General features: G+C 39.6%; 1 protein-coding gene across 1 annotated transcript in view; it reads left to right on the forward strand.

Annotated features, from left to right (window-relative positions):
• vstm2a (V-set and transmembrane domain containing 2A) overlaps positions 1-13,192 on the forward strand; it is a 64,396-nt gene that overhangs the window by 43,156 nt on the left and 8,048 nt on the right. The window contains exons 3-4 of the mRNA XM_018673618.2: positions 2,976-3,026; positions 4,036-4,372. Of these exons, the coding sequence (XP_018529134.1) occupies positions 2,976-3,026; positions 4,036-4,372 (388 nt within the window). The remainder of the gene's footprint in view (positions 1-2,975; positions 3,027-4,035; positions 4,373-13,192) is intronic.

Raw genomic sequence — 13,192 nt, forward strand, 5'->3', positions numbered from 1 at the left:
TCTTTGAAATACAGCTGTGTGCAATTAGTCTGTGTCCTGATGTTGCTGTCTTGGCTGTTGCGTAGTCTGTTTAGCATCAGCCATCCAAGTTCTGTAACGCTACTCAACCCTGAAGGATACTGTAGTACTTGTAGGCAGTCATGTATGTATTTTGACTTAATTCATTGTTGATTTTTAAAATGGCTGCTTATTTAGATCTCAGTCTTTTTGCCCCACAATCTACTTAGTATTCAGTCTTGGCTGAATAACATTTAATCAAAAGTGTCTCAGTCCATCTCTCACCTAAAATAATATATTTTTCACCATAGGCTGAGAAAGGTATAAAGAAATTCCAAACAATATAATGGTAACTCTTACATGAACTGGAGGGCAAATGTTTATTTACCCATCCATCAGCTTTTCTTTGCAACATATGAATGCTACGCTTCAAATGTTGTACTTACATGCAGTAGCTAGATATATCCTAAGTATGTGTTAGGTATTTGCTGGAGTGGTGTATTTGTTTGTATACTAGTAAACCATGGGCTTTCAGGCACACAGTTTTTCTGGTGTGAGTTTGTATGTCACACCCAGAGAAATGTAGCTAATGGACTGTGGACCAAGTGTTTGCAACATCATTGGGTGAATTTCAGGCAGTTTTGTGTTCAAGAATGAAACCTACATAGTTTACACACAATGAAACAAAGAGGAAAAGAGGAGAGCTGTGAGTAGAGAATATGTTCAGTATGTGCACAAACATAGTCAATTCATGTCATGAAGACCACCAAAATGTTTGAACTAGCAGCTATCATGTTATAAGCTTCGCATTCCACCTCAGTTACCATCAAGAGATTTTGCAGTGATTAAGAGAATGATGAAATCAAAGTGACTAAAACACTACAGAGTAAGGAGAGGCTCCCAGACAAGCACGATACTTAAATACCAGTTGTTAAATTTTTTATTTCACTAGGCCTTTGATCAGCTAGAAATACAGCGAATGACTGGTATGATTATTTTCAAGGTCTCCTTGATGATGTTTGAAATCTTAAGCTAGTGTATTTCTCCATCTGATGAATTTTTGCTTGAAAATCCACATTTCATAGCGTATTTTTTTGAGATCTTTTCTGTCGTGTAAAACACATACAAGCTGCCACATTCCATTATTTTTTGGCTTTCCCTTGAAAAATACACTCTCTAAGCACAAGCTGAGAAAACCCTGATGACATCATTAGGGTTACAGTATTTTTTCAGACTTGACAAAGCTCATACACAGACACAGAGGACATGATACACCTGTCTTCACAAGCTATTCGTTATGATGGGTTTACTGACTCTGATGTATAAAATCAGTGTAATTCCACCTCAACTGAACTTGATGCAAAATTCAGAGAAGACTTGTTAGAAAGTATAGCAATTCACCACGCCTGACTAAGAAATCAGTGGAGCAATGGCAATATGTTGCTTGTGTTGCTGCTTTGAGAGAAGTCAGTAAAGGATTTTAATTAAAACAAAGAATTAAACCCATTTATTTTATAATACAAAAAATGCACTGATCAATTAAATACTGGAAGCTGGAAAATAATAGAGTTCAGCTGTGTTGTGATGAAAAGCCATTTTAATAGCCCCATAGGATTTTCCATAATGAAATGTGTGAGAAGCAATTTAACCATTTTGCTCCATCTTCTTTGTCACTGTGATCATGTTTTCCAAATGCAGCAGCCACAAAGTGCAGACCAGAGTAGAGCATCTGCCCTCTATTGGAGCTCTACCTCTGTCCTCGTCAAGTGACATATATAGACTACACACCCAGCCCATTTAACTACTGTGAAGTTTGTAAAAGACAAGGCTGAAATTGATGGCTTGAAACAGTCCAATGCCAAGACTGAGGACAATTAATCCTGCCTGGCCATTTAAGACGTCTCCTTGATACAATAGAGGATGCCAGGTCCATCTGTGGAGTCAAGATGTAAGAGTCATGCATACATGCAGACAGGGAAAGCTACAGCTCCTAATTCTGCTCATTAATCACCTGTCTGCCGAACATCCTCCAGAGAAAAGCGTTTGGTTCCTCCGAGGTAATTACAGTACTTGAAGGAACGCTCTCTCCAGCAAATGCTCATAAGTAGCCATCTTATCCCTCTCCTGCCCTTCCTTTTTTGTCTCAACTGTGGAGCCAATAGCCTCCATGTCCTCTGGAGAAACTTCCTCCTCCTCCTCCCTCTCCTTCTCTCAAGCCTTTTCTGCTGCACCACTCCTGCTCTTCTTCAGCTTTGTAGTCAGCAGACTTTTTTTCCGGGCACACATCCATTTGGCATCCGATGTAGGATAAATAAATTATAGCCTCTAAAATCAATGCCCAGTCCATGATGTAGGCTGTAGGCTTAGTGCTTGCCACCATGCTAGAATTATGCCACTGGGGCTCAAACAGGGACATTTCTTAAGCCCAGGAGCTATGATATTCTGTATTTTTTTCTGCTTTGAAATTTTTTAACGAAAAGCTATTCCCAGGCGTCTGACGTTTTATTATTTGTCATAAGTTTTTATGGATAATATTACTTTTACAGCGGAGAGTGATGGAGGTTTTGAGGCATAATTTGTCTCAGGAAGCTGTTAGTTTGTCACACAGCATCCTGGTTTGAACCAGTTTTTCCCCTCGATCCGCTGTCTGGAAGCTGTCTTTAATTTCTCTACAGAACCACTCAAAGAATCTAAAAATAAATCAAAAACAGTTGCAAGAGTGACATCTTTGGGCATTTATTTTTAAAGACAGAACAGTAGCAATGCAGTCACTCAGTCTGTAAACTGTGTGCTGGTGTTGGAATTAAAGATTTATAGTGTCATTGAATTGATAATGCTCTTTCTCAACGTTGTCATTGTAATCTCATAGTTTCAGGGAATCTGTCACAAAATACATGAATGTGACCTCAAAGTACTGTACTCAGAAGAATACTATCACTTTGCTAACACTCTCTTTCTCTTGCTTTCTGTGTTCCCAGATGGAGATGATACCAGAGCCTGATCCTGATGACGAGGGGACAAAAATAAGTGTAAGTGTACGCACATGTTGTGTATTCCTGGTTGTACGGGCTCAACTAAGGGTCAAAAAGATTTTGAGCTTGCAAAATGATGTTCACAAGTAATTCCAAAGTCTGTAGTTGTAAATCAACCTTTGTTAATCCGTAAAATAAGTCTACATGAGAAATTCAAGCTTCTACATGTGTAGATAAGATTTGAACATGAGCATCACTTTCAAAATCTCTTTGACCCTAGTTTGAGCCCATGTAGTTGGCAACTCTTCATTCCAAGCACAACAGCAGCTGATTTCCACAAATAATACACCTTCAACCAGAGAAAGGAGCTAATCAGTGAAATCAGTGGCAGTGTATTATTACTGTCAGAGTAGTTCCCTTCCTGCGTTCATGGCCCAGCAACTGGTCCACCCCTTTTTTCCTGCCATTCTGTATGCGCATTCTGTGCCCAGAGGAGCTTTGAACACTACTATCCATTGAACTACACAGTCCTCTTTAGGATGACCTGACTGTAATCCACATATAATCAAACAGACATTTGTAAAGTTACTGGTCTGAGATTAAATAATGTATGTATTTTAAAGTAAGATATCACAGTGCATGAAACACAAGCAACAAGATGATCAGAGAGGCCACTATTTTATCATAAGAATGAATGAAATAAAACTTCATCCTATGAATATTTTGTTTAGTCAAAAAAAAGGTTCAAAAAAGGTTCTGTCAAATGTTATCCTTTGCAGCTTGCTAGCAGGTTACCAGGCCTGGACCTTCTGGTCTAGGCTCAAATAAAGTTCTGAGGTCTACTGATGAACATGTAGGTGTTATGCATATATGAGCAAAAATCTGCCCACAGCCACTAAACATGTTCATCCCAGTCAATGAGAAGCATTACGTCTACTGCGTTTTCATGCAGGCTTAAGTTTCCAATTGTTTTAATGTGACAGCATGATATGTTATGAAACCTTGTGGTAGTATATCATAGTGTCCAATGTTATGACACTGTGGTCTCTTTTAATTACTCTAACAGACAGTGAAAGTCCAGGGCAACGACATCTCACACAAGCTGCAGATCTCCAGAGTCAGCAAGAGTGACGAAGGACTGTACGAGTGCCGGGTGACGCGAGCTAACTACGGAGAGATTGTGGAGTACAAAGCCCAAGCCTGGCTGAAGGTCAACGCCACAGCCCGGCCACGACGACCACTGCCACCTCCCAAGAAGAGCTCCCCACTGCACCTGACAGACAAGAAGCCGAGAAAGTCCAGCTCACCTTTGGGCCAGGACAGCATGAGCTCAGACCAGAGGGTGGCTTCCACCTCCACCTCTCACACAACCTCCAATACAGCTAAACACAACCCCGGCTCAGGTAAGGCTCTGGGGGAAGGTTACATAATGAGGGCACAGTGGAACACAAAAAGACTCTTGTAGGCAGAGATTTTATTGCCAGTACAAAGTTGATGTGTTTGATACGTTTTTGAGTCACTTTCTTTGGTTTAAAAAAGGTTGTTTGGTTGACATTCAGAGGAACCAACAGACTTTGACATAATGTTCTAACAGTTAAGTGTGAAATAGCGCTTTGAGAGAACAGACCGCCCTCATAAAAAAAGGTAACCATGTTTCAAGGCAGACTGATGTAGACCAATGCACCTGTGTCACTCAGAATTACCTCCACACTCCTGTGTCCTTCGATAACTAGTGGCTCTGAACAGCTATAAGACTCAGTGGAGTATCTGGTCTCACAGAACAAACAAACAAAATGCAGGTCTTGCACAAGTTCAAGCAGGACGATTTACTTGAGAGCCAGAATTCAAAGAAGATGGCCAAATAATTGTTGAGTCTTTAGTGCTGATTAACAAAACTATTAGACTCCATGATACTTAAGTGTACTACACAACTTGGGATAGATAGCAGGAATGCATCATTGCTTTTTGGCAACACCATCTGACTGTTGACATTCTAACATGCTAAAGTCTTCCTGCCATGATAGTGTTATGGTTTTATGGTGGCAGTATACAGTTCTGGGAACTCTGAGACACATAATAATGTAAGGTAAAGTCTCAGTAAGCTGTCACCTGACTGGTTTCACATTAAAAAAGTCAGGTGCAGCTGAAACAGAATCACAGCAGCAAGCAAATCCAGTGATGAGGTTTGGTGTCATTGCTTTCTGTAGCAAGATATTGATGTGTAGAGAGGGCCTTGAGCTCTCAGCATGGTCCCTGCAGCATTCCTCCATCTCTTCTACAATAGTGTGCACATGGTTCAACAAGTATTGTGTTCATAGCAACATGTGAGGTTTCTTTGGCTGGCACAATTTTTTTGAAGACAAAATGCGCATACTGAGTATGTACAGGGCTAATTATTATGTTTCATTATATATCATTATACAACACTTGAAAAAGGAGTAACAAGGTCAGAAATTTCAGTTCATCTCCATGGAAACACTTGAGGTCTCAAGTCCTGTCTAACAGCCTATTTTGTCCCCCTACAGCCCTACTGCCTGAAGTCAGAAGTATGCACATATGGTTTCAGCATTTGTTCAAACTTTGCTTTGTTAAAACAGTGGCTGCATGTTGCCATCATACAGCACACGTATTGTGTTCTAGCTGTCTCCTCATTCTTTGCATCTTTGTAAAAACACATTGGTTATCTGATTACTGGGGTGTTTCGGTTAGAGACAGAGAAGGAAGTGATTCAGTAGCAGACACCAGCCAATCAGCAACAATAAGATGAGCAGGGTGCGTTTCAGTTTTCAAGAGGCATGTGCACATTTCAAGAGTATGCATGTACCAGCTGCAATTATGTAATTTGCAAAGGCCTATGGGTGTGCACATGTGTTTGCAAAGCGCAGTAGGAGAACCAGGCAGTGGGTGTCACCACGTCTATGTATCAGTGAAACAAAATCTGAAATTCTTTTATTCAGCTTCACTTGTTTCTTTCACAACATGGCTGTTTAGAAAGAACTATTAACCATACTAATACAAATTCTTGTAATTGATTACCAAGTCACCAGGGTGATGCAGTCTTGTTTTCCTTCAGCTGAGGATCACAGCCAAAATGTCTAGTCTTTTTTCAGTTAACAGAGATACCAGAGAAGACTTTGGTTTTATTACACCTAGCTGGACCAGAGTCTTTATTCAGGGATCAGCTACAAGTCAAGAGCCTGCCTCCAGCATACCCAAAATATTGCTTCAAGGCTCTTAACTAATTCCAGGAAATGAGACCATATTTCACTCTTTCTTGCCTCTCTTCACTGGCTGGCCGTGAGTTTTAAAATTGATTTTAAGACTTTACTGTTAATGTTTAAGGCACTACATGGTCAGGCTTCCAGCAACTGTATATTTTATAAATGTTCATCCCCAATGTGCAGCTGCTGAGATCCTTGGGCAGGCCTCCTCTGGTGCATCTAAAACTCACTTCACAGTATCACAGAGGGTGCTCCAATTTTCACCAGAATTCTCTCATTTTTCTAAAGAAAAAAGCTACACAATGAAAATAATTTGAAAGACGCTATAATCACATAAAAATGCTACACGTACTGGCTTTAAGCTATTATTTTTATTTAACTTGAACAAATGTAATTCATGAGATTTACTGCAGTATATCTGACAGTCCATTCTAATACCCTGTGTGCAATTACATTCAGTTGATTGCAAAGAATATTAATAGTACCTTTGTCCTTCATGAAGTACAATAACGCAGAAATCCTTTCAAAGATGTTTGCAGTGTAATGCCTACTGAGTGGTCTTGGTGAGTGCAAACATGGTCAACCTTTGCAGGAAATGGAAAATGTGTTCTGTGGAGCAGCCTGTGGAGGATAAATTAACCCTTTAGGGGTCAACAATTTTTGCAGTAATTCGCTTGGACAAACATGAACAAAATCCACTCACTCGAGGAATCTTAATGAATGCCTTAATAAAGAGGTAACACTCAGCAAATAATCTGTTTTTCACATTCGCTATCTGATATAGTAATTTAAAGGATTTTATGATGTCATAATATAATGTACATGAAAAATACTCTGCTGGACCTTAATACTGAGTTCAGACATACTGATCCAAAACAGTTGGCAGTATTTGGTCTCTTGTGTATCTGGTGGTGTGTTGTGTTGAGAACAGAATTTACGGACTCCGACTGGACAGTTCAAGCTGTCACCAGGCACACCAACAATGTCTTCAATTTAGGCCATTCTAAAAAAAAAAAATGTGTTTACTGGTATGAAAATGAATATGTTTTTAATCTGATATGAATGAAAAGAGAGTGTCTGCAGATTATATGGACTAAATTGTATATTACTTCCCTACCAAACAATCCATACAGTATGTGCATTTTCTGATCAGACACACTATGGTCAAGTTAGTCTAGGAATCAAAATCTACTTGATGATCATGATCATGATCATGATTAAAAGAAAGCAAAGTCTCTGCTATCAAGGTTAGCACTGTAGTACAAACACAAACCATGTACCCATGGTGCTCTGTGATGCTATGACATATACTACAGCCTAGCACTGCCCAAACAGTCATTATTTATGCAAACACAAGAGGTTGATTGTCAGAAAATGCCAACATATACTGTTTAATAAATCATCAATGCTGTATTTTTTTCTGATGAGTTTCAAACCATCAATAAAAAACTAACTCTAAACCAACCATAATTCTTGACCAAGAAAGAAATGACTGGTGTAGCAGCATTCTCATACTAAACAGACAAACATTCATATTTAGCAACAGAAACAGGCTGCTTACATGTTATATGTAAGTGTGTAAGCAATGAGCACTGAGTCAAATAGATGCCTGGGAGTGCTGAATGTTGCACATTCTTCTTTTACAGAATTCATTCTTCTTTTCCTCCTATTTTTTGGACTTGAGCGTAGCGCAGCCGATGATGAAATATAAAATCAGTCTTGTATCATCAGGGTGTTTAACTTGTACCATACCAGGTCCCTGTGTAGCAGCCTACATTTTACCCTCAGGTGTTTCAGTGTAAATTCGTTCTCATTAACTCTTTAAATTCTCTATCAAACTATGTTATAATTGTACTGCTCCTTCTCATCTATAAATGCCAATCATTTTCCCACTGGTCAGACAGTTCAAACACAAAGTCAGCCCTGCTCTGGGCTCAGATAGCCCTCTGCACCCTGAAGCAAAACACAGAAAGATATTACTTGCCACTGAATAGAGGTAAAAAGTTGAATAATCCCCGGGGCTGCAGAGTCGGAGATTATGAGGCAGCCAAATTATGCTGACAACTGTGTTGCAGTGAGTCCTCTGTGCGGTGTGTCTGACACTGATAAATGCCTCTCCGCAGCTGCTCAGGCAGCCTTAGCCACCTTCTCTGAGCGGCAGAGAGGTGTTACGGCTGAGGGCGACAGAGTTCTATTACTCCTGCGCTCAGGTCTGAGGCAGATGAGCAACAATAGGTAAATGGGCTGAGATGAAATTAAACCTGGGAGAGTGCAGATATTTTCCTTTTCCGCATTGCTGCATCTGTAAACAATGAGGCACCTTCCAGATGGGGGGAATGTGGCTGTAGCTGGTGGAGCAGCTGCAGCGGCGGTAGCAGCAGAGTGGTTGTTCACAGCTACTCCCCACCAGTGTGTCAGCTGTTGTTAGATCACAGTTCGGCCTCCATCGTTCCTGGCAGTGTTGTTCTCTCAAAGCTCAGAGGTGACCGGAGCTGAATGCGAAAAAAAAAAAAAAAGGAAAGAAAAATGTCCCCTAAGCCAGACTTGTCCCCCCACCCCTGAGGCCAGCCTGGTTCCCGCATGAAAGAAAAACAAATATGGACTCAGCTTGATTGCATAAGCATTCATCCAAACAAAAAAATCACTGACCTTGTTTTTAAGAACCACCATATTTTTTTAAACTGCCTTGCCTGCGTATGTCTAAGAAAAGAACACCAATGAGTCATCACTCCACTAGGTGGTTAGGAACAGCAGGACTGCTGTTCATGGTTGTATTCATATTGCTCAAGCAGTCACACGCAATGTAAGTATGTCACTTCAGGTTCATGTGGATGCTTCCACTGGTCCTACCTTACTCACACTAATATCTTTCATGCACATGTAAATCCGGCTAACATCCGTGAGTGCACAGTAGGGAAAAAGCCCAGTTCTGAGATACACTCAAGTCTCATGGTGGATGCAGCTGGATGTCCTCATGTGAAATGACATTACAACAGTGGCAGTTTGCGTCGAACAGGCATGAGAAGCATAGGAAAACACAGGGACAGCACCAATATGGAGTCAGTAGAACCAACTATTTGCGCCATGTGTCCAAAACTAACTCTCTACATAACTAGGAAATGACCTGCCTACCTATTACTGGTAATGTAATATGGATGTAATGAAAATCTAATAACCGGTCAGAATCTGATTTACACTTAATGCTGTTTTACACAAATGTACATTTGGGGGGTAATGTGTACTTTCAAATTAGCATCAATCTAGGGCCTCTTCTGATTAATAATGATAACATTCCCACTAAAACAGATTATGTAGTGTGAATAGAAGGTTGTTGTGGCTATTCCAATTTACTTAAGGTGGAACTGCCACAGGGTTAGCAGCAATCTAGTGGCTGTGTTTTCATATGAAGGTGTTAAAGGGGAAAATGCTTCTTTTTTTCATGAAAAAATGATATACTTGTCTCCCTAAGACTCTTTTGTACAGTTGTGTTACATTGGATGTGGAAATGCCTGTCAAACACAACACTGTTATCTTTGACATGCCTGAAATATTTTAGAGGTTAAAATAATGGTTAATATCATCCTGCGCCTCCTTACCAAGCGATGTCATTAGAAACTTAAATTGTGCTTCAGACCCACCGAACATTATTTTAAAGTAGAGATCCATAAATATCTCAGGATGAATTCCGCGGAATCTTGGTTTTGAATATTTAACTTACCATCCTACACAGTCACTGCTGTAAAAACCTACGCCAGATTGCAGTCATATTACAGCTTTATGCGAACATCGAGGTATGAATATATACAAATATATTGAAATGATATGAAGGCTTCAGACAAACTGAGAACAAAAAACAAAGAGGAAAACTCTCCAAGCAAGTTTGTAAGCTAGCAGCTGTACTTAGTGGTAGTTTAATATATAATAGAGCATCATATTTGATAAGCTCTTCATTTGTTTTGAATGCAAAACATTTTGTAATCTTTTACTGAGTAAAGCTGACAAATAGTTGTGGTGGAGTGAAAAGTGCAATATCTCCCTCAGAAGAGGGAGTAAGAAGAGGAAGTAAAAAAGAGGCATCTAAGAAAGTACTCAACTTCAAATTCCTAATATTTGTACTTATGAGTGTAATACTTGAGTAAATGTACTCATTGAGATTCCATCACTGATTTTCCATGGCAACAGGTAGAAATTGGATGTTGGAGAAAAAAAGCTGAAAAATTAATAGAATCTGGATTTTTGTTTGAGGAAACAAACTGAGAGAAGACTGAACAATAAGTAAAACTGCCCCTTGGTGGGTTCCCACATTAAGCCCTAATCAGCTGCATGTTTCACATGTCGGTTATGGCTGTATGGTTTGGAAAATAGCTGCAGTAATGTCGGCTAAAACACACAAAACTGCTGGTGCTGGAGCTTTTGCATTACATACCAGACTGTGTTATCACATTTAGGCTCACTCACAGTTGAACAGTCAAGCTGCAAGGTAATGACATCCACTTGTATTTAACTAGCCAGTCAGCCAAAAATCCAGTCATGGCTCAGGAAGGCAGACAGTCAGTTAGAGAGTGTATCAGTCAACAAGCAAATCAGACGGCGAGTTTTATAACAGAGCCACCAGGCAAGTAAGGGAGCAAGTCAAAGAGACAGTCAGCTAGCCAGTCAGCCAGCCAGGGATCAGCAGGAATAGATGGAACTGGCACTAAGCCAGTTTGAGCTCCCTGTGGAGGTGCTGTGGTGAATCACCTCCCTGCCTCACTGAACCTGACTGCCTTGCTGGCCTGGAATCGATATTCCACATCACCATTTTGCAGAGCCAAAAACATTTTGGCAAAAAGTAGAGTGTTGTGTTAGGTTAAGTAGGACAAAATGAAGAGTATTCAGTGTGGGTCTATTCTATCCCAGCATGTACCAAAAAAGCCTGAAAAGGTCTCCACTAGCTCAGGCAGATACTCTCACTCATTATACCTACAGATAATTCAGTCTGCAGTCCCTCTGTCTGCAAACGGTGGAGGGAAGCCAGGATGGTGAAAATGCAAACTCAAAAAAATGGCATCATGCACAGTTCAAAATCCTGAGACACGGTATGAAAGTCAGACGTCTTCAAATCATATCTGCAATGGGAACCTTTTTCACCAAGCATTCATTTTTCCCTCCGCTTCCCCTATTTCTCCGAATAGTAAAAAGTGAGCTGAAAATTCATCCCAAATGACTTGTAAAGACATAGTGACCTTGTCAAGCAAACTATGACAGGAAATGTGGTGGAGATGCATTTCAGTACAGTGATGGATAAATGAAATAATACAATCAATGCCCATATAGAGGGTAGGTTTTTGAGCATTCAGCTGAATTGCTGGACTCTTTTTGCTTTTTTTTTTTTTTCTTTGCTCAGCAATTAAAATGCATGGTCGTGTGCAAAAACAACAATAATTCACAAATGTTCTTCCTTTGTTGTTTTCTAAAATTAGCATGGGAGCACAGAAGGTACCTTTAGTATGCTTACTGGCAAGGTTAGTTTTGAAATGAAAAACAGCTCACACAAAAAACAGCTAAAAGAATGTGTGTGATTTATATGTGAGAATAATAGCTTTAGACATAGTGTTGCTTTCCAGTTTTATGTGGATGGTTTACACAGCTTATATTTTCAGTGCAAGGGAGAGAACAAACGTTCTCACACAAGATGTATGCTAATAGAACAAGGTAAAATAGTGGTATAATGTAAAATAAGTGTTATATAAGCATCACAGAACTATACAGCAGTACAGTGTGACTGGCATTGCAGGAAAAATTCCAAACAATGGCTTTAGTTGAATTAAAGAATAAGTCTCTATTTTTCTGGGGACATGGTTATTGCTCATTATTCAAACTTATCTGGAGAAGAAAATTAAGATGAACATTTAAATCATCAGGCAAGGCAAGTACGCACCTTTCAAGAAAAATTCAAAGTGCTGAACATAAGGCATAAAAACAGACATTAGGGCAATATATGAAAAAAGACAAGACAGTATAAAAATACACACATAAAATGATGTTAAAATACGATATTAGATAATAAAAAGTAAGCTAAAATAGAAGAAGACAGATTAATCAGGAGGAAATGACAGCACAGCCACAGTGCAAAAGATGATATAAATAAACAGTCCTACATTTAATAAAAGTTAGTGGCAATCAGAAAATTCTTAAGTCCTAATTCAAAAGAACTGAGAGTTGGAACAGACTTCCAGAAGACTGGGAGTTGGTTCAGATACAGTATGTGGCGCCTAAAAACTGAACGCTGCTTCTCCATGTTTAGTTTTAACTCTGGGGACAGTGAGCAGACCTGTCCCAGATCTGAGAAGTCTGGATGGTCTGTAACATAGCAGTAACAGTTTTGGCCCTAACCTATTCAAGGCAAGTGTAAAGACTTGAGAACTGGAGACATATGGTTCACTTTCCTGGTCTAAGTGAGGACTCTAGCAGCATTCAGAATAAGCTGTAGCTGTCTTATTGACCTGTAAAGACAGCATTACAGTTGGCACTCCTACTGAGGATAAACGCATGGACAAGTTCTTAGTGCAACTTTGACCTGTATGTCCCACAGCAGTGTGTGGTTCTCATATCCAATATTCTCAAGGTATCACAACATACATGTGAGGGGTTGCAAGTAGATTGAGAATTTAGAGGAGAAAAAAAAGTATGTTTTCATTGCAAAATTATGTTGTTTTTTTCAAATCTTTGAAAATCTAATCTTTCAAGTCATGTGCTGTGGAATTTAAACTCTTTAGGGCTTGACAGAGATGATATATTTCTTTAATCCTATGAAGCCTACGGGAGTATATACACTCCCAAATATCATGTGTTTAGAGCATCATTACTCCACAATGGTTTGAGCTAGAGAGATGGCACTCTCCATCAAGTCCCAGTTTGTCCATGTCAGTCACTTACTTCTGTAAATAAACTTATATGTAAAGTTAGAAAAGATTGAGACCATCTATCGCCCATTGCTGCACTTGATCGGTGGGTATGTCA

The sequence above is a fragment of the Lates calcarifer genome, linkage group LG24 (assembly GCF_001640805.2).
Source record: "Lates calcarifer isolate ASB-BC8 linkage group LG24, TLL_Latcal_v3, whole genome shotgun sequence".
Taxonomy (NCBI): Eukaryota; Metazoa; Chordata; class Actinopteri; family Centropomidae; genus Lates; species Lates calcarifer.